Below are 20,099 nucleotides of genomic sequence, written 5' to 3'. Positions count from 1 at the left end.
GCGGGGTGTTCGTGCATGCTTCGTGCATGCTACGTACAGCAGAACCGGTGCAACGTAGGAAAAATCCGTGTCAAACTGCACTGCAGTTGACACGGAATTTGGTACGTAGTTCCGTATAGCAGAACCTCTCTATTGTGTTGCATGCAGTGCATGCAGTCCGTGTTCGGATGTGCATGCGCGAGGAACTTCCTCCTTTGGAACTGCTTCTTGTATGAGCTGTTTCGGATATTTCGTCTCCTAGATCCTGGCCTGGCTTATTTCGTTTCGGCGCTGCTGAGACCTCCTTTCGCGGAATATTACTCAATATCGACAGGTGAGTTGACCAGTTACCTTTGATTCTTTTGCTTGTGTTGACTCTTTCATTTACGAAAAGTGTGCTCATTTTGGGCGGAATGCAATAAATAATGGAAAAGCTGGCAGGATCTCTTTTCTAAAATTAGCTTTTCCGCTGCCGAGGCCCCCTTTTACGGAATACTCGATGACAGGTGATCTCTGAGTTGACCGGTTTCCTTCGATTCATTTGCTTATGCTCACCCTTTCATTTACGGAAACGTGTGCTGATTTTATTCGGATTTAGATCCATTTTTACCTCTTTGCCCTTGTCTACAGTGTGCGAAGAACGCGAGTTCACCTTCTTGACGGTAAGGCTTATGTTAGATGTGTTGTCGAAATACTCATATTCATTGTACATTGGTACGTTACAAGTAAGGCACTGGTCAGTGGCATACTATCGTTGGCAGTTCCCAATCTGGAGGGAAAGGTTCAAGGACCCATTGACCGAGTTTGCAAAATAAATTCGCATATCAGGGAAAATCTCCATTGTGGAGAGGTTCAGTAAACTTGTATGATTAGATTTGTTTACTCGAGTCTGGGCTGTTTGATTTATTATTTGTGAGTTCCGCCGAGATTGCACTGCCCCAAATGAAGTTTCGTGCCGCCAAGGCAAGAATTACGATCTGCAATCTGTTTGTAGTACCTGCAAGAATGTGCTGTACATGTATCGTACTTTCTCTGTTGCTGTTTCAGTTGCCGTCATGTTGCTAAAGAAACGTTCAGTAGAGAGGTTCTGCAAAACGAAAATTCGAACAAGTTTCGCGACAGTCATTGCGAAAGTGTGTACGAATTTTTGCACAAACTTTGCGTTCTGCACGTTTTCGTAGTTTGCGCGGGCCAAGTGCACGTACGCCATGACCCGATCTCACGAAAGTGTGTACGACTGTTCATTTCGCGTTCCCTGCAAGTTTCGCGTCCAAAGTTGCGAAAGTTTGTGCGAAGTTTCGCACTTCAGGACGTGGAACGACTGTTTGTACGCATTTTCGTTTTGCAGAACCTCTCTAGTGACACATTTGTTTCATACGAGACGAGTCAATGAGTTGGTGTGGCTTAGAATCTTTCGCTGTAGAAGAAATCTATTCGTATGTCTATTGGAGAAATAATTGTATTCACTGGTTATAAAATAGGTTAAGACAAACTCACAGAATAAATATCATCGGTCCCTTGGTGTTCATCCTAAAGAGGTTCGACTGGATATCATTCATACTCACCAAAAATGTGTACGATTCTATTATTATGGAGTGCCTTGTTTATCTCTCAGTACCTCCAACCATAGCCTTGCCCCTTTTATCCTCAGGATCAGTGTAGTTGGTGGAACGAGGTGTCGGACTCAGCAATGTATTTGTTTACATTTTAATACATGTTTATTGTTCCTCCTTTGCTGTGTTGTTTTAGAAAATCGTGGACTAACAGTTCGAAGTCATTGAACTACTTCCAAAAGTTGTATCGACATCAACAGGGTTACGATTTCAGTGCAATATGGTGCAGGATGACCTTATCACGATAACCCATGATTATAAACCATTATAAACACAGAATCAACAAAAACATCTGCGACACGCACCTGGTTACATTTCTCAAATAAATCTGATCGAGGGTGGGGATAGGCGAAGCGCCAGCACCGAAAAAGAGCCCTAAAAGTTGCACTTTTATTTTCCAAATCCGACCCCAGGCCCGGGAAATTTGAAACTCAGCTCAATATCGCCAAAAAGAGACTATTTTATCCCTTGCACACAAGAGCTTCCCTGGTGGTATCGTCTTGTTCCGAGGCAATGTTTGGGAAGGTGCGGGCATTAGCTGCCCTAAGTTTCGCGGAAAGCTCCAAGCGACATCATTTTCCTCGCTTTCTCGCCAGAGTTTTCAAGACCGACGCAACTCGTCGTCAAAAAGTACTCAGCGTGGATTTCGTGCCGAATTCCGCCCCAAACAATTTAGGCTGACCTCTCGCCACCAATCGAACCCACTGATATGTATCTACCTATACACGAGCAATGGTTTGAGCCCAAAGAAGGACAACTTCACAACGAGCACACTTTCTGAGGGTAATATTTTCTATGTATATCAGTATTAGAACACCATCAAGACGACAATTTGACCAGCAGAAAGACATAAAGTTGCACTACAAATACAGCAACTGTATAAACATAAATAATTGAACAGAAAACTATGTAACTGGATCCCACCAAAAACAGTAAAGCATCCCAAATAGTATGCGCATACACATATACAATTATACATGAAGGAAGGCTATGTTGCCACCATACACTGGCTACGCACACGGACATAATTCTGGAGAGCTGAGCATCAGCGCATCTGCATGCACGCGCGCACACCCACACATGCACATGCACACACGCGTGCGCGCACACACACATATACACATGCACGCGCGCACACTCCTGCCCTGTGCTGTCGAGCCACTGCCACAAGGGTTGCGTGGGCCTCGAAGGCACCGGAGAGAGAGAATAGGAGAACGCAGTCCCATAGATACACACACACGCACACACACACACACACACACACACACACACATGTACACAACACGTGCAAGTACACACGTGTCAGCTTACTACAAGAGAATCACACAAGTTCACATGTGGGCATGAACTGCATTCACAGTGGGTCATACTGTCTTGGGCATATGAGGGAGGAGCAGGAGAGTGAGTACGTGACTCAGACACAATGCGCTTCGACATGCTAGCACATGCACCGGTTTCGGACAGTGGCAGAACGTGACAGAGAGAGAGAGAGAGAGAGAGAGAGAGAGAGAGAGAGAGAGAGAGAGAGAGAGAGAGAGAGAGAGAGAGAGAGAGAGAGAGAGAGAGAGAGAGAGCACCAGCATTCCAGCTCAAGCTCCAAATTTCTAGTTGTTTCTCCTGGTCACAGTAAACATAGAACAGGGCTCAGGCAGTGCCGGGGAAGTGCTTGTACTTGGTGCAGTGTCGTGAGCAGGATAAACTTCCAACATCTCTACACAGTGTAGCTCTTCAGGCGCACACGAAGACTCAGAAACCGGAATATACTTTACATGATGATTAAAAGTCCAGCAGCACAACAAAACTTCCAAGGACTGGTTTGGCACTAGCTTCCGTCTCATTGGCGTGTGCCCAGCCAGTTTTGGAAAGAAAGAGTAGACGTTCATTCCTCGTTCAACCTGCAATGAACTGGTGACAACACAAACCAACAAGACGACGATGGTTGTCATCAGCTCATGTGTTCACCACCGCAGTGCTACCATTCACTTTCCTGCTCCAAATGCACTACCAGGCTGCATGGTACTACATGTACTGTCGTGGACATGGAAATCCGGTCGCACGTATAGCGGCCCCAAGGCGCTGGCCATGCAGCCGTAGCACGGTTTATCATGCGCTGCTGCTGGTCGCATTGGATCAACATGTGCACTGCATGCAACGTTCTGTACGCGCTGAGGGCGCCGGCCCCGGTCAATCGACTGGATTTCCATGTCCGTGACAGTACAATGTGTCGATAATAGACCGTGATTTGCATTTTCCAATGTCAATGATTAGGACTGGTATTATTTCTATTTCTCACACTTAGAAAGAAAACAAGGGGCAAGATTTGATATGGATTATGTCAAGAGTCCATTATGGACTCTTGATTATGTGGTTGTTGGCTATGTCACCATTTTGAAAGAGGGTTGCAACCGTGATAGCACTGTAACATGAGTTTAAACCTACGTATTGCATGGTATACTCAACAGTTGGCGAGCTGAGAATTTCGTGCCGAATTCCGCCCCAAGGTTGTGCACAGCAAACAACTTGATATATCATTAGCCCTACCCTTGTGCTATACGTACCCGTTGTGCCGATCGAGCCTGAGCCCTCTACTCGACTCCACGGTCCAATGACATTCGGTCATCATGGCCAAATTCAAGTCACTCAAGTGTTGAGAAGTGTCTACGTCGTCGCACACGGCATGTGTCGACATACAAAAATATGTATACGATAGAGAAAGAACTACTGAAGAGCAACCAACTGGTTTCAGCATTCTCCTTCAAAGGATATGTCGGTGGCAGAGGACCAAAGCCGGACAATAGTTGGAAATTCTCAGCGTTGAATTTCTACAGGCTGTAGATACCTAGAAAAGCTCGATTTCCCGCCACGGAAAATAAAAAAGTCTTGATTTGGGGTGCTGGCGCTTCGCCTGGGGAAATCTGAAATATCTGAAAGGCAAGACAATTTTATGACAGAGTCATGAAATTCTGCTACAGCAACATGCACAGAATGACCTCCGTATAAAAAAGGTATCACCACGGTCCACCACTACTCACATGTATCCCCGCAGCTGAAGAACATGCTAGTCCCATTTTCTGCAAGAAAAGGCTTGCACATCAATGCGTATAATACGGTATTGATATGATGTGAAGGCCATCATTTACATATTGATAGGGCATTTCATTGATTGGTGACAGAAAAAACAGAAGAAATTATAGCAATAAAAACTGCTTTATGGCAGTTTTCTAAATAAAGTTATTGTGTTCTAGGCCATGGACCCCGTCTAAAAAGTAAGAAATTAACGAAATGTGATAGCTGAAAATTAAAATTTCACACAAAACCTCACAATAATCACACACAGAATGAAAAGCAACATGTAGAAGACCTTTTCTCCTCGTGATCCTCTTTCCTATGCATGCATGCATGACATGCATGTCGCCAATTGTTGGTGGAGTACAAGTTTAGTGTTGAAAGCAGCATTTCAAGTGTTGTGATTATTGTGAGGTTTTGTGTGAAATTTTAATTTTCAGCTATCACATTTCGTTAATTTCTTACTTTTTAGACGGGGTCCATGGCCTAGAACACAATAACTTTTTTTAGAAAACTGCCATAAAGCAGTTTTTATTGCTATAATTTTCCATGGTGGTGTCTGTTATCGTTGGTCCGATGGCCACCGCGTACCGGGGACTTCGCCTTTTCCATACGTGATATGCATTTCTCCGCCATACCGCCTTGGAGGAAGTACCAGTGCGACAAACTGCTGTCGACTTTTGTTTATTTTGTCCCTTTTTGGCGTTCTTATTGTGTACAACGATTCCGTTTACACATTGAGTGTCCGAGTTCAGACAGCAAGCTTGCACCGTACATCGAACAGTTGGCTCGATGAAATGAAAATCCGCCATATACATGTATGGCGGATTTTCATTTCATCGAGCCATGGCGCCACCTGTTCGATGTCCGGTGCACGCTTGCCAAACCGCCTGTCTCTGCCTGGCACTGTACTAGTCCTTTCCCCGTACCGCCTCTACCTCTTCCCCGTACCGCCTTGTTGCAGTTTATCTTGCATGCTCGGTTTCATTAAAGCGATCCTGTCAGCTTTTCTATTATTGTGTTCACATGGCAGAAATGTACTATGCATTGCCGCTTGGCTGAAGTACGCGCGCTGCAGCTGGAGCCCTTTCGTGCCACGAAAGAACCTGCTTCCTAAGACTATTATGTAGGCACCATACATGAGCCCTGTCTGTAGTAATCCTTGCATCAATACTACAGTGCATTTCAAAACTATAGACGCGTAGGGTTTTTGAAATATTTCAAATTTGGCTGGAACTTTTTGAGAATAGTTTTCGGAATATTGCTCAGGATCGCTCCACAAGCTAGTTACTCTCATAGTTTCTAAAGGATTGGATAACAGACGCCCAATTTGGAAATATTTATGCACAAAGTGATCACAGATTTTATGTGGTATAGATGCTGGCATAACGGTTTTTGCCTATAATAGAAGGTACGCGTATAGTTTTGAAATGGACTGTAGCTTGTACAACCTTCATGCAAATATGGGGTAGTCTCGCCTGTGCATGTGGGCGCGGCGTACACTGCTCATGGTGCAACCTGGGCTTTCCCTAGTACGGTTGCCCGCCGTTGCATGCCAGACACCCCCGAGTTGCGCGCCTAGCCACGCGCGTGGCTTTTGCCTGCTGCTCGGCTGTCCGCGATAACTACGGTTTGCCGTACGCTGCAAGGCTATGTGTGGATTGTTTCGCAGGACCAGTGAGCATTTTCTCATCCTGAACGATAGAGAGTGCAGTCTCTATAGATTAGTCTAGAGGTGAAGGCCTGACAGGGCCAAGACGAACAACTAGTGAGACAGGTTTTGGCCACCCTTTGAGTAAAATCTGATTCAGCGAAATCTTATTCTTTGCAAACCACGGAGGTGGTTGTCGCCTACAGTAGTGCAACAGTCAGTGTACACGTATCGTATCAGGTAGTTTTGGATCCGTCCACCAAATCTAACACATTCTAGTCGATTGACTGATAGGCAGCCTTGCTGAAAGCTAGAACTAGAAGTATTTTTTACTATTGGTGGTGAAGTGGAACTGGAAGAGCTCATCTTGACAGTGGAACGTCAAGTACCAGAATTCAGAATGCTACGTGTGACCAGTGGCAGTGCAAATGGTCAACAACGATGGCGCTTGGACGCATCGGCAAAAGTTCTGATTCAGCTGCTGTTGTACGTGTTATATGCTGGCAGGTGTACGGCCCAGCAGCAGAATGGTAAGAAAATATCTGGTTAGATCATGTAGCACTACATTAGTAATACAATCATGTACTACATGTAGAACACTACACAGTGCTGTTCAATGAAATCCAGTTGCGTCCCTCAGGTTTGCGCCTTGCATCATTTCACAGCCCAGTATTCTCAAGTCTAGGGCTGCGGAACGCTCAGCGCGTACTTGAGTGACACGACTGGATTTCATTGAGCAACACTGCACTGTAAAAGCAGAAATTCACAAAATAGTATGCAATATGTACATGTATATAAAAATGACAGAAATGCATTGCAGATATGCCTGTGCATAATATAATGCATATGGATTCCAGACGTGTGTGCATGTGGCTTGCATGCATAGTTCAAGCCAAAAGTCGTGCATAGCAACTACACCGCTGAACTGTGGCTACAATGTGCAATGACCAGCACGCGTGGAGTGGCCCAGAGGTCTGGGCATGTGACACAGACATGTGTCTACAGTCATGCATGCCACTCAGCCTGATACAAGAGGTAGCCAGTGCAGGCTGTCGTAATAAAACGACTCATCCGTGTTCCATTCCCGTGCATGGTACATGCATGGTGCGACGGCACAATGACAGCTGTCGCAAATCACACTGAGTATTTCACGTGTTTTTTGGCGATTCCTGGTTAGTTGCTAGCTTTTCCCTACTCGAAGATGTTGCCGCCGCGAAATCTGGGGGTTTGTGTTCGTCCTGGCGAAAACCGTGTTTTGATCCGTTGAGGGAGACGAGAGATACAGTGCGAAGACGTACGATCTGTCCGAGAATCGGCGAAGAAGAAAGCTTCGCAGACTACCCGTAGTGGTTGGGAACAGAATGGAACATATACCAGTCGATGCCTGTCATGGTAGGGATGACTGCTACGAAGTTTTAGCCCCATGCTCCCCAGCGCTTTTTAGCGCCCGACGATAATTACCAAATTTCATCGAGTTTTCCATGTGGATCAAAGCATAGTCTCCTCAATCTTCTCCAGTCGAGCTGAGACTGGACGCTACAATGTCGAGACGCGAAAAGAGAACATGCATGAACACACAGGAGCATCACATGCAGCTGCATTCTGCCTTGACGAAGCTGAGAACAACATCAGCACCACGCATTTGGAAGACATTTCGAAGAAGACGAAGAACTACATATCTGCGTTCAAAAAAGCCTCTGTACAGTGTACTGTGTGTGTGCATGCAGTATGCATGCATGCATGCGCGAAGCACGGGCCGCGGGGTCCGCGGATCAACTTCGTTCAAAAATCATTGTGCCACACGGGTTGTATGATTTGTGTGCGATCATGTACTTTCTTCTTGACAAACAAAAGTGAAGTTTTTCGATCTTCAAATCGCCATAGCGTCCTTGTCATGACTCCAAATCAGCTGAAACTTTGCAGGAGGAATGAAAATGCCATGCTGAATCGATTGGTACCATTTTCGAAGGGTTTCCTTGAAAAATAAAATTTAGCCTGCACTGGCTACAAGAGGAAAGTCGTTATATACTGTAAGACATGTTATTATAACGAGTCGCAAATTTAACGATTGTCCAAAATTCATAGGTTAACGAGAAGATGTGTTAACGATCTTGCAGTATTCTGCCATATCCACACACAGCATATATGAAGCAGTACGGCCTCAACGGATCTTATTATAACGAAGAAATGTCATCCGTTAAAACGTTAGATTTGCTTCCTCGTTATATATACATGTCTTACAGTAGTACGTATCGCCTATAAGGTTGGCGGCTATAGTGATCAACTACTCAAATTCATTTTCATTTGCCATAACTATGTTGAGAACGAGGTCTGTCTCGTTGTCCAGGAAACGACCAATCAGCGACATTCCGGCCAAGGGCCTTATCAGAGTTTAAAGCCCGCTCAATCGTAATTTTGCTTTTCTTGAGGACGCGTTGAGAGCCTTGGATTAGTTTAAAGCCCGCTGAATATACTCTAAACTGGTGCGTACAACTTCCTGTATGCATTATAGTACGGTGCAGATAATGAACTCTGCATAAAATGTATGGTGTACTACTAAAAGTTACGCATTTCAGAAGCGTGTTCGGTTTTTTGCCTCCCATACTCTTTCATCTGTACGATATTCCTTTGTCAACAGGTGGCGGAACCCTATAAAAACCAAAGATCAGTCATTCTAGGTACCAGAAAGGGGCTCCCAAAGCCCCTAAATAGCTCCACAAGCTATGAATAAGAATGAAGCTCGCAGTAAGAGCCCAACATTTCATTTGCTTCTATTCTACTTTCAGTAGTCCTCAGTGGTGCTGTCCGAATTGCCTCCTTGATGAGGATATGCTGATGTTGTGTGTCAGTAGCCTTGTCTGCACAGGCATGATCTGATGATAGGGTGTTGATTTCTCACAGTATGAGTACACAGCATGTACAGTACACTGCAATCAACTACTAGTATGCAGTGTGTATGTGTATGGCAAGCTGAGTCTTTTCATACCACACTCACATACCGTAGTACAATCATGCAGCCAGTATCGGTCATAGTAATAATTATATCGCTTATAGTGATAAAATGCTCAAAATCAAAGACCAACACTATAGGCGATACTGACTGTATTTGATGCATTTTCAGGTCTTCAAGCACCAATAAAGTGTCAGTAAATTCAATCTGTCGTTATTTTCGAGGTCGTCATACCCGATCTATAATGTACAGAAAGGGCTTGCTGAAGGATTTGGGCAACAGAAACTTGTCGCTAAACCCGATCTGTCGTTATATCCAAGGTCGTTGTATCCAATCTCCTCTGTAGTACACTTACCTGTGAAACGGGTTTACCGAAAATTTCCCTCCACCGAACCGCCGATTTTGGAGAATACCGAAAAAATTTCAACACCGAAAATTTCTGCTTTTACAGTAGTTCATTCTGTAATCATGCAGTTTAGGGTCCCAAAATTATTCCGAACTTTCCTGGTATTCTGTGAACTGCCACGCGTACTTGAGAGTACATGAACCCCAGTAACCTTGCCAACCAAGATCAAAAACACAGTATCTGGTGACATGGACTTTATTTTCATCAGAACAGATCAGACTGGGTACTGCCGGTGAATGCTGCGGAGCAGGGAGCCAGCGGTGTTTTCTTCCGCAATAATGCTACTAACCTTGATCATGCATCAGCCAGAGTGTCACTCGATGCCCCCGAACACCCAGTGCCCTTCATGTCAGGCGCCGCGGTGATACTTGCAATGGAAGTACTTGCTTTCATCGATCTCGACGATGACGGATTCACCATTATCGTCCACACCGCCGAGCTGCTGGGGATTGTTGACGATGTCCTGGGTGGCGAGGTCACTGTCGACTACAGTATGGTTGGACATGCCAAGCTCCTGGATGGCAACATCTTGAGGCGTATCCTGGGCCCATCAGTATGAAAGAAAAATGATCTCTCGGAAAGTCAGATGGCTTCCCTCGAAGAAGGAACCACCGCGAACACCCCTTGCAGACAGTAAACTTTGCTAATAACGACTAGGGATATAACGACAGTTCGCGAATAACGACAGAATTTTTCATGCCCAGAGCAAAGTCCTATCTAACTACATTTAACTTCAGATAGATCGAGTATTTCGCTCCTGCTCTTGTAGCAGTTGGGCACTCTTGTGTGGGGTAGTGCCTTTGCTGTTTGCGTGATGCAGAGTCACCTGGTCACCGTGCCAGCAGCGTACAACTTACTAGCCTGTTTGACCTTTTTTGGGTGCAGTCCTGTCATTCGAAGTTGAACCTTGGTGTGAAAGTTGTCGCCTGCTGGCGCGGTGACCAGGTGACTTGGGCACGCAGGAGCACGTGACCGCTTGTTCAACCATGTTCGATTGGGAATAAAGGAGGAACGCTGCATTGCAGCCTTTTCGGACCAAAACCAGTCGACTCAGCGTCCATAAGACTACAACATATGGGCCAATCGCGGTCATCCGTGCTTTTATAAGAACGACATGGCGCTTTTAGTGACATTTTGCATACAAATCCCCATCTAGTAGGGCACAGTCACCCAGTTTCTGTGGAAGTGGGCGAGTTTGATTGGGAATAAAGGAGGAAGGGGGCGTCTCAGCTTTCTCGGACCAAGACCATTCGACTCAGCACCCCGAAGACTACAACTGGTGAAAATTTGATTTTAGGATTAACTTCCCCTTTAAAGGGGAACCTAAAATCAAATAATTAATTATTTTCATCAATTGCAGTCCTCGGGGTGCTGAGTCGAATGGTCTTTGGTCCGAGGAAGCTGAGGCGCGCCCTTCCTCCTTTATTCCCAATCGAACTCGCCACTGAAACTGAAACTGGGGGAATGCGCCCTACTAGATGGAGATTTGTATGCAAAATGTCACTAAAAGCGCCATATAAAAGCACGGATGACCACGCTTGGCCCATATATTGTAGTCTTTTTGTGGTAGATTTGGTGTCACGTGTTTGTTTCGTCTTGGTCACTGTGCACACGCGTCATTGGTTGGTGGTGTTGTGCGCATGCGCGAGACTGTGTGAGCTGGTCTTTGGTCTGTCGTCTTGTCAAAATGTAGTCGTTTTCCGTGGTCCTGCTTGTTGCAATAAAAAGAGTGTAAAAGGCAGTCCAGTGGTGGCGGTTGAGCTGATGGAGAAGTAATGTTACACTTACAACATGGTGTTACAATTACAACATTTTGAACGCTGAGTCGACTGGTTTTGGTCCGAAACGGCTGCGATGCAGCGTTCGGCCCTTATTCCCAATCGAACATGGTTGAATAAGCGGTCACATGCTCAAGGATGCAGTTTACAGGGTTATGGGCCGTTACACGCCCGATTGGTTGAGAGACTCACCTACTCTCCCCTGACTCACTTGTGAGGTCTGCATTCGCCACTAAGGTGTGCAAGGCATAGGCATAGTGGTGGCCTGCGGAAGCGAAGGCTAGTTTGTGTGTTTCTGAACATTCAAGCGATGCCAACGCGAATCCCGCGAATTATTATTATTATTATGCTCATGCGTACACCAATCGTCTGGTCACCGTGCCTGCAGGCTTCAACTTTCACACCAAGGTTCAACTCAAAGGTTCTAAGGTTCAACTCGAGTGACAGGAACGCGCTCAAACAGGCTGTAAGTTGTACCCTGCAGGCACGGTGACCAGGCGACTGGTGTACACATGAGCACGTGACCGCTCATTCAACCATATTCGATCGGGAATAAGGGCCGAGCGCTGCATCGCAGCCTTCTCTGACCAAAACCAGCCGACTCAGCATCCAAAAGACTACAACATATGGGCCGATTGCGTTCATGATCTAGTCCTGGTTGGTCTGGCATTCTTTCTATTTTCAGGCAGTTCACTTCCCTGATTGATCCTTTAAATTTGAAGTTCTCCCAATCCTTTCAAAATATATTATATAAATATCCGCACATAATACGCATGGGGCCTTAAAACACGTCAACAGAACTTGGACAGGAGACTGCGCTCTTGAACATTATTCTTTGGAATTGTCACATGTTGCACGTTAATACTATCAGTGTATTGTAGTTACAAATTGTGTACAGAACTGTCACATGTTGCAGGTGCAGTATTGTAATCTTCGTGCAGTGTGTATTACTGCTATGAAGTTCACAAGTGTGATATGTATTTGTTATGTTTGTTACAATTCGTGCATGTTTTACATTTACATCACGAGTGCATATTTGTTCCATCTACGAGTAGTACGATATGATGTGTTTACGTCGAGACACATTTTACGATACAGTAATTGCTATGCGTGTTCGTAGATAGTACCACAACATGTTCACGAGCGGAACATCTTGTGGATTGTGCTTTATACAAGTAGAATTGTTGATACACCAATCAGTTGCATTGTACTTAATGGACTCGTATTATCGCTATCCGCGGCAACTCCGCTGCGATCTATTCTATGTTGTAGAACTTATTCTCGCTGACAGGGTGTGCTGTCACCCTGTCTCTGGGTGAAAGCACCCTCTGACAGGCAACGTTTCACCTCCGTAATCTATTATTCTTCATCCTTTCACTTCAGCAGATTATGTCAGTTTCTGTTTGTTCTGCAGTCAAATATTCTGGCTTTTCTTTTCGTTGCACCTACACTCGAGTACTCCGTGCTGCACGCGAACTTTGGCAGGCACCATATTTAGTATCTCCATGGGTACGTTGTGTGCATGCGGCGCAAGCCAAATGCACGCACGCGTGCACGTTTTGCTCAGGACAGCGATTTGACGATCGTTGTTCTTTGTGTTGTTTGTTCTTGTTGAAACGAGTCGTAATGTTGATGTGAATGAGTTTCTCTGTGTTTTGTGGTCTACTCGTCGATGGTCAGTTGCGGGACCACGTTAGTCCGTAACGGAACTTCTTATAATGGAGAAATGTGAAAGAAGAAATGTCACTCGCTAAAGCGTTAGATTTACTTCCTCATTAGGGTCCCTCTGCTCAAATACTCCACCTCGGTGTCTTTGCTGCATCCGTCACGTGAAGTTTTCAACAAAGTGTCGGGCCTGGCCCATTGTCAGGGGAAAGCAGTCGTTATATTTACATTTCTCACTGGAAATAGTAACGACACACTGGATTGTGGAGCCAAAATTAGTCAAACTTCCTAATGCTTTGGCAAGGAGGTAACCTTCGGACAGATTGACACACATACACAGACGCGCACATGCATACACAAGCACTCATGTATGCACACACACATGTACACACACACACACACATACACACACACACACACACACACACACACATGTTGTCCGTGCCTCTTTTGGAAGATGTGCTCTGTGTGCGCTGGGTAAGACCCCCCCCCCCCCCGACGACATTTGGCGCCCAACGTGGGGCTCAAACCCACGACCCTGAGATTAAGAGTCTCATGCTCTACCGATTGTCGTCGAAGCGTTCTTATACTATCTTATTCCCCTGACAATAGGCCCTTCCGAGTACATGTACTCTCGCATTTCCTCGCGTACACCACAAACAGAGGACTGATTATCTTAGTCTTACTCCAAGGAGAGTCTCAGGAAGAAGCAAGGAACAGAAAAACAAGAATGTGTACAATGCACGCATGCGCGCTGCGTCACAATCTGCGCAGTCCGCGCGTGGTCCACACACCGCCCGTGCGGACCAAGCGCACACAGAGCACATGTTCCTAAAGAGGCACGGGCAACACACACACACACATAGAACTTGCAGTGCTTTATATTTTGCTCAACGGGATTTCATTGATGTTCTTTGTTTTATTACAGTGAACACGTGGGTGGATTGTGGTGATGAAGGTGAAGTGTTCATTACCAACACCACCAAACCTTGGGAGGCAGGAGAAAAGTTCTGTCAGACACTCGGCAGCCACCTGGCCAGTTCTCCTCAACTCACAGCCTGCAATTCCATCATAGTCAGAGCACTTAGAAACACGGCAGTCAGTGGCAATGTGGCAGTCCAAACCAGCTACACGAAATTGCTGGATATACTTCACTTCCGTGATACTGCGAACAATTTGGAAGTTTCTGACAGCCTCATTACGTTCAATTTAGGGATTTACCAGTGTTCCGTCCAAGTTTTTGGACAAGTTTTACAACTGGCTGGATCGAGTTGCACGGTGCAATACCCAGTCGTATGCGGCAGGAATACCAGTAAGATACTAATATATTGTATGAGCTCAAGGGACAGTGTGAGGAAACATCCAATAACTTCCATTCTTCTGGGTACAGGGGTGAATGGTATTGGTCCGAGGAAGCTGTTGGGCTACATACTACATTCCTAACACATTTCTTGTCAGTACTTTTTCATTAGAAAATTTAACTCTGCATACAGTCTAGCACTGAGACATGCAACTGATAGCATTTCTGTTCTACTGTTGTTTGTTGCTGTAGATACACAAGCAGCTTCTATAGTGTGTGACTCACACATGTATACATACCATAGCATCTCATTCTCAGCAGATCATGCAAACCAGACGTGCTACGAACAATACAGCGGTTGGCTGTTACCAACAGACATGCGGCAACTCCGCTGCGTCTCTCACCTCCTGAATTCATCTCAGGTGTTGGGAGACAACAGCGTTACCACCATACCCCTCTACACCAGCGGTAGGGACGAGTCAGCTAACTGCTTGGTGTATAATGCTTGGAGCGATAAAGTACTAGGAGACTCCTGCACCGCAGCACGCCCCACCATCTGCGTGTCTCGTAAGTTTCCTGCTCTATTAACATTTTGCACTCGGATGACATGTTATACACCGTTGGGAAGATCTTGTGCTCAGCTTCCTAGGGATATAATGTTCTTTGCGATAGGATAAAGATTGACCGAGCTGCACCAAGATGAACATGGAAATTACTGCTCAGAGCTGTCGCGATTTTTTTGTCCATGAGTTCGCAGTTTTTTGGAGCATGCCAGGGATTTCACTTTGGCGCAGCACGTGCGTGATGAGCATCATAGGAAGCGCTTGGATCTCATCTTTGCAGCGCAGTTTGAATTGTGAAAGCCCGGTTGAAGTTGAGTAAGATGACGAACAAGAAGGTGAGGTAGAGTTGTTGTGCCATTCCGAGGCGCGTGAAGTAGTTCAGAGAGGACGTGGAAGTGACCCCGATGTGCTTATTGAGCTGAGAGCTACCAGTATGGATTCTCTTACTTCAGTAGTCCGGATCCTTCCAACAAGCCCAGTATGATGAAAAATCCATCGAGGTAACCAGAAATGCTGTGCGCACAAACTCCACCAGCTGGTTCAATGCACTCGAAAGCCAGTGGACAGGTGAAAAGAGCCCAGCATGCAAAGAGTTATAAAATCAACCTACACTCACTGTTACACTGTTAAACTCACTAATCCTTATGCACAGATATACAGCATTCCCTCACTAGTGGGACCATTGTTATAAGGCTAGGGCCTGTTTTGGACTTCCCACTCTAAATAAAGAATACAAACAAACAAACAAAACTCTACTGTATATGTACCACCAAGAGTACATAAACCAGAGTGTGCGACTGTACATATCAGATCTGAAACAGCCCAGTTCGTGCACTACGTCACCCTGATGAGGTCAGCCAAGCCGCGATTTGCGTACAGCTCAAATTTTCGTGTTCCACAGCTCGGAAATCAGCCAAGATTTTAGACGTCCTGTTTTAGGATTTCGGTGCTTTTGTGTGACTGCGTGCGTTTCGTACATCCGCTGGCAAGTAAATTCACCAGGCTATCCGTATCAAAAAACCGAAATTAGGACAAACTCAGTGACTTGCACCACCGTGACTGGTTACGCAACTTTTCACCGTACCTGTGGCTTACTAAGTTACCATGCCATCAGAAATGACGTACTGCACGAATTTACACTCCCACAGGAACCATCCCGAGTTGCACACTCTGGTTTTATGTACTCTTGGTGTGACCAGTTCTGCTCAGGATTTCAGCAAGGTACTGACTGAGCGATGAACAGAGCAAGGCAGTCTGATTGACTCTACCCCAGTTTTGATTTGAACTTGTATTAGGATTTATTTTTGCACAACTCATCTACTGTACACCGTGACCGCGGGGATAGGCATGTCGGCCTATCAGCGTAAACCTGGGCATAGACGACATACTATTATGTATGCACATTGGCGTGATAATTGACAGCTTGCCCTTGTACACAGGCATGGAATTACATGCTAATTGCGTGATTACTTGACCAGGGATCAGGTTCCTCAACACGCAACATTGGCTAGCTCAGTTGGTAGAGCAGGAGACTCTTAAACTCAGGGTCATGGGTTCGAGCCCCACGTTGGGCGCCAAATGTCGTCAATGATTGGGACGAACTGTTCTCCTCTAGCGCAACCGCGTCCAAGTTAGACCAAGACCAAGTTATTCTCGGTTAGAGAGAGAGAGAGAATTATCTCTTTTTACTTTCATGAGACGACGAGACAAGACAAGGGAATATAATAATGGGCGCCGAATGTCGTCTTAGACTGCCGACGAACTTTTCCTTAAGCGTGATCGCACCACGCCACACAGCCAAAGACCAAGTTATTCTCCGTACACAGAGAGAGTTTTCTGTTCTTATTCTCATGAGATGACGAGACAAGACAAGGCAAGGGAATATATTATAAAGACGTGGGAAAACGTGGGGCGGTGGAGGCGAAATTGGCGCTCGTGTGTGATACAACTAGTCCCGAACGGGAAGGGAGACAGACGGCAAACGATCAAATACGACGGAGACAAGACGGCTACCGGACGAATACAAAGGAGACAAGATGAGAAAATGCGTATACAACGGGGACAACACAAGAACGAGTGCGGACGGAGGGGACAGAAGACGGCGCAGCCGCATGTACCAAGCATTCAAAGACAGCACAGCAGGGTGTACCACGGGTCAGCAGCATGTACGACCCAGAGACACAAACACAGCAGCAGGTACGACAAAGAGACACAAATGCAGCAGCATGTACGATAAAGAGCTACACGCGCAGCTGCATGTACAATGATGAGCTACATGCACAGCCACATGTACAATGATGAGCTACAAGCACAGCCACATGTACAATGATGAGCTACAAGCACAGCCGCATGTACAATGATGAGCTACATGCGCAACCACATGTACAATGATGAGCTACAAGCGCAGCCACATGTACAGCACCTGTGTGAAGAGCAGCCAAACCACCCAGGGGCACCCTAATGACTATGGCTTTTTTGCTGTTCTGTTCCAAAGATCTGCACTTCGTACGGAGTAGGCTAAAGGCAACATTTTTGCCTTGGCATGGCTCCTCTTAGTCGTCAAAACACATGTACATATTCAATCCAAGCACTACTCAATTGAAGTTATCACTGCGCCAGCCATTAGACTGGAAAAACAGTGCATTGTGTTCATTGTTACAATGTAATGTATTTCTGTGTTCATTGTTACAATGTAATGTATTTCTGTGTTCATTGCTACAGGGTACTGCAATAGCAGTTACAACTTGGTGGCAGTGCCTGGTGAAGACCGGTGTGTGTGCAAACGTGGGTATATCAGCAACCGCACAACCGCACACAAGTGTAAGTTATAATGTTCCCCACTGACATCCCTGCTAGCTGAACGATGAGGAGATTTTCATGGGACTTAATGAAGGCCTGGACATGAGCTTTGGAGATCACACAACACAGAATGCAATGTTTGTTTCTGTACAATTTCCTATTTTTGGTGCATGTGCATGTTGTTTGGGTGTTGATCTGCCGACTTTGCTGCAGTTAGTACTGTGCCTTGTACAGTTCTTGATTGTTGCTGGTTTAGCACATTCGTAGATGTATGTAAAGTGATGGCAGTACTTGCACATTCGTAGATGTATGTAAAGTGATGGCAGTACTTGCACATTCGTAGATGTATGTAAAGTGATGGCAGTACTTGCACATCCGTAGATGTATGTAAAGTGATGGCAGTACTTGCACATCCGTAGATGTATGTAAAGTGATGGCAGTACTTGCACATCCGTAGATGTATGTAAAGTGATGGCAGTACTTGCACATCCGTAGATGCATGTAAAGTGATGGCAGTACTTGCACATCCGTAGATGTATGTGAAGTGATGGCAGTACTTGCACATTCGTAGATGTATGTAAAGTGCTGGCAGTACTTGCACATCCGTAGATGTATGTGAAGTGATGGCAGTACTTGCACATTCGTAGATGTATGTAAAGTGCTGGCAGTACTTGCACATCCGTAGATGTATGTGAAGTGATGGCAGTACTTGCACATCCGTAGATGCATGTAAAGTGATGGCAGTACTTGCACATCCGTAGATGTATGTAAAGTGATGGCAGTACTTGCACATTCGTAGATGTATGTGAAGTGATGGCAGTACTTGCACATTCATAGATGTATGTGAAGTGATGGCAGTACTTGACCATACTGGCATGCTCTATGTGATAGTGTTGGTCTGCATGCACCCGTAGTCAGGAATGACCAGAAGCAAACAAGCAAGATGTATGTCCTTTGTCTGCAGCCGTAGATAGTGGTGCGGGCAGGGATGGTCCTGCATATTGATAGTGGTGCGGGCAGGGATGGTCCTGCATATTGATAGTGGTGCGGGCAGGGATGGTCCTGCATGTAGATCTCCAGTGTCATAGACATAAATACGTCAATTGGGATGTTGGAGCTTTGTGTCTGCTTGATGACTGTGCTGACGTACAACTACCGTATTTTCCGGGGTATAAGCCGCACCGGGGTATACGCCGCACCCCCCTTTTTGAGGCAAAATATTGACTAAAAGTTGGTATTCAGAGTATAAGCCGCACCCACAAACCAAGATTTTTCACACTCATTGACAAATGGCCTTTCTACAAATTTATTATGGTTATGGAGCTAAATACCATGTTAGATCAGATTATGAAGTGTTAGTGCACCACAGGTTGCTGTAGAAATGTTGGTGTTTTGCTGTGTTGACTACAGATCACACCATGTCATCTGCACTATCTTCAGTCTCGCTGCCAGTGCCACTGATGTTGATCAGCAACACAGGCGCGAAGCTGAGTCGAATGACATGTCACATGACGTCAGCATGCATACTGATGTATGCTAAGCATTCATTCGCGCAAGCATATTCGGTGTATAAGCCGCAGGGGCGATTTTGGTCCGATTTTTAGCGAAAAAAAAGTGCGGCTTATACCCCGGAAAATACGGTATGTATAGGTAATATTCACCATGTCATGTGACCGAGTGGAATGTGCTGCACATGCCCTGTGTACAGGTGAATCAATTGTCGAGCTATTTCGTTCTACTGGAAAAGTAGGGCAGAGTTCAAACATCACAGTGTTCATCTGGTTAAAATCAGAGTGGAGGGTGCACAGTGTCTACACACAGAATACACTACACCAGCTGGCTAATTTCTCCTTACCAGAAGGGAGACTTGCCATCAGATCTGCTGAACGGATCATCTACACGTTTTCCACTTCTCCACGGCAAGGTAGGATATTGTATGTTTCTATAGCCCCGTGCTGTGTAACGTACACACAACAATTACACAAAAATACACACAAGCTGTGCAACTGATAGGCGCGCACAAGCTGTGCAGTGATAGGCGCGTACAAGGTGTGAAGTGATAGGCGCGCACAAGCTGTGCAACTGAAAGGCGCGTACAAGGTGTGCAGTGATAGGCGTGTACAAGGTGTGCAGTGATAGGCGTGTACAAGGTGTGCAGTGATAGGCGCGCACAAGCTGTGCAACTGATAGGCGTGTACAAGGTGTGCAGTGATAGGCGTGTACAAGGTGTGCAGTGATAGGCGTGTACAAGGTGTGAAGTGATAGGCGCGTACAAGCTGTGCAGTGATAGGCGTGTACAAGGTGTACAGTGATAGGCGTGTACAAGGTG

General features: G+C 45.7%; 1 protein-coding gene and 1 long non-coding RNA gene across 3 annotated transcripts in view; both read left to right on the top strand.

The window, feature by feature from the left end:
• Nucleotides 1-208: 208 nt before the first annotated feature.
• On the top strand, nt 209-1,919 carry LOC135813726 (uncharacterized). The gene is made up of 3 exons (XR_010553113.1): nt 209-313; nt 610-641; nt 1,729-1,919. It is a non-coding gene; the product is annotated as an uncharacterized LOC135813726 (long non-coding RNA).
• A 4,307-nt stretch (nt 1,920-6,226) lies between these two features.
• The window catches only part of LOC135816230 (uncharacterized), a 124,031-nt gene continuing 110,158 nt past the window's right edge, over nt 6,227-20,099 (top strand). Inside the window, exons 1-5 of one of the 2 annotated variants that reach the window (XM_065329638.1) lie at nt 6,227-6,839; nt 14,037-14,420; nt 14,661-14,975; nt 17,693-17,791; nt 19,479-19,694. In XM_065329638.1, coding sequence (XP_065185710.1) covers nt 6,710-6,839; nt 14,037-14,420; nt 14,661-14,975; nt 17,693-17,791; nt 19,479-19,694 — 1,144 coding nt within the window. In that variant the 5' untranslated portion in view covers nt 6,227-6,709. The remainder of the gene's footprint in view (nt 6,840-14,036; nt 14,421-14,660; nt 14,976-17,692; nt 17,792-19,478; nt 19,695-20,099) is intronic. The other variant, XM_065329639.1, reaches the window with a different exon arrangement.

The sequence above is a fragment of the Sycon ciliatum genome, chromosome 4 (assembly GCF_964019385.1).
Source record: "Sycon ciliatum chromosome 4, ocSycCili1.1, whole genome shotgun sequence".
Lineage (NCBI taxonomy): Eukaryota > Metazoa > Porifera > Calcarea > Leucosolenida > Sycettidae > Sycon > Sycon ciliatum.
This window is presented reverse-complemented; position numbering and strand designations above follow the sequence as displayed.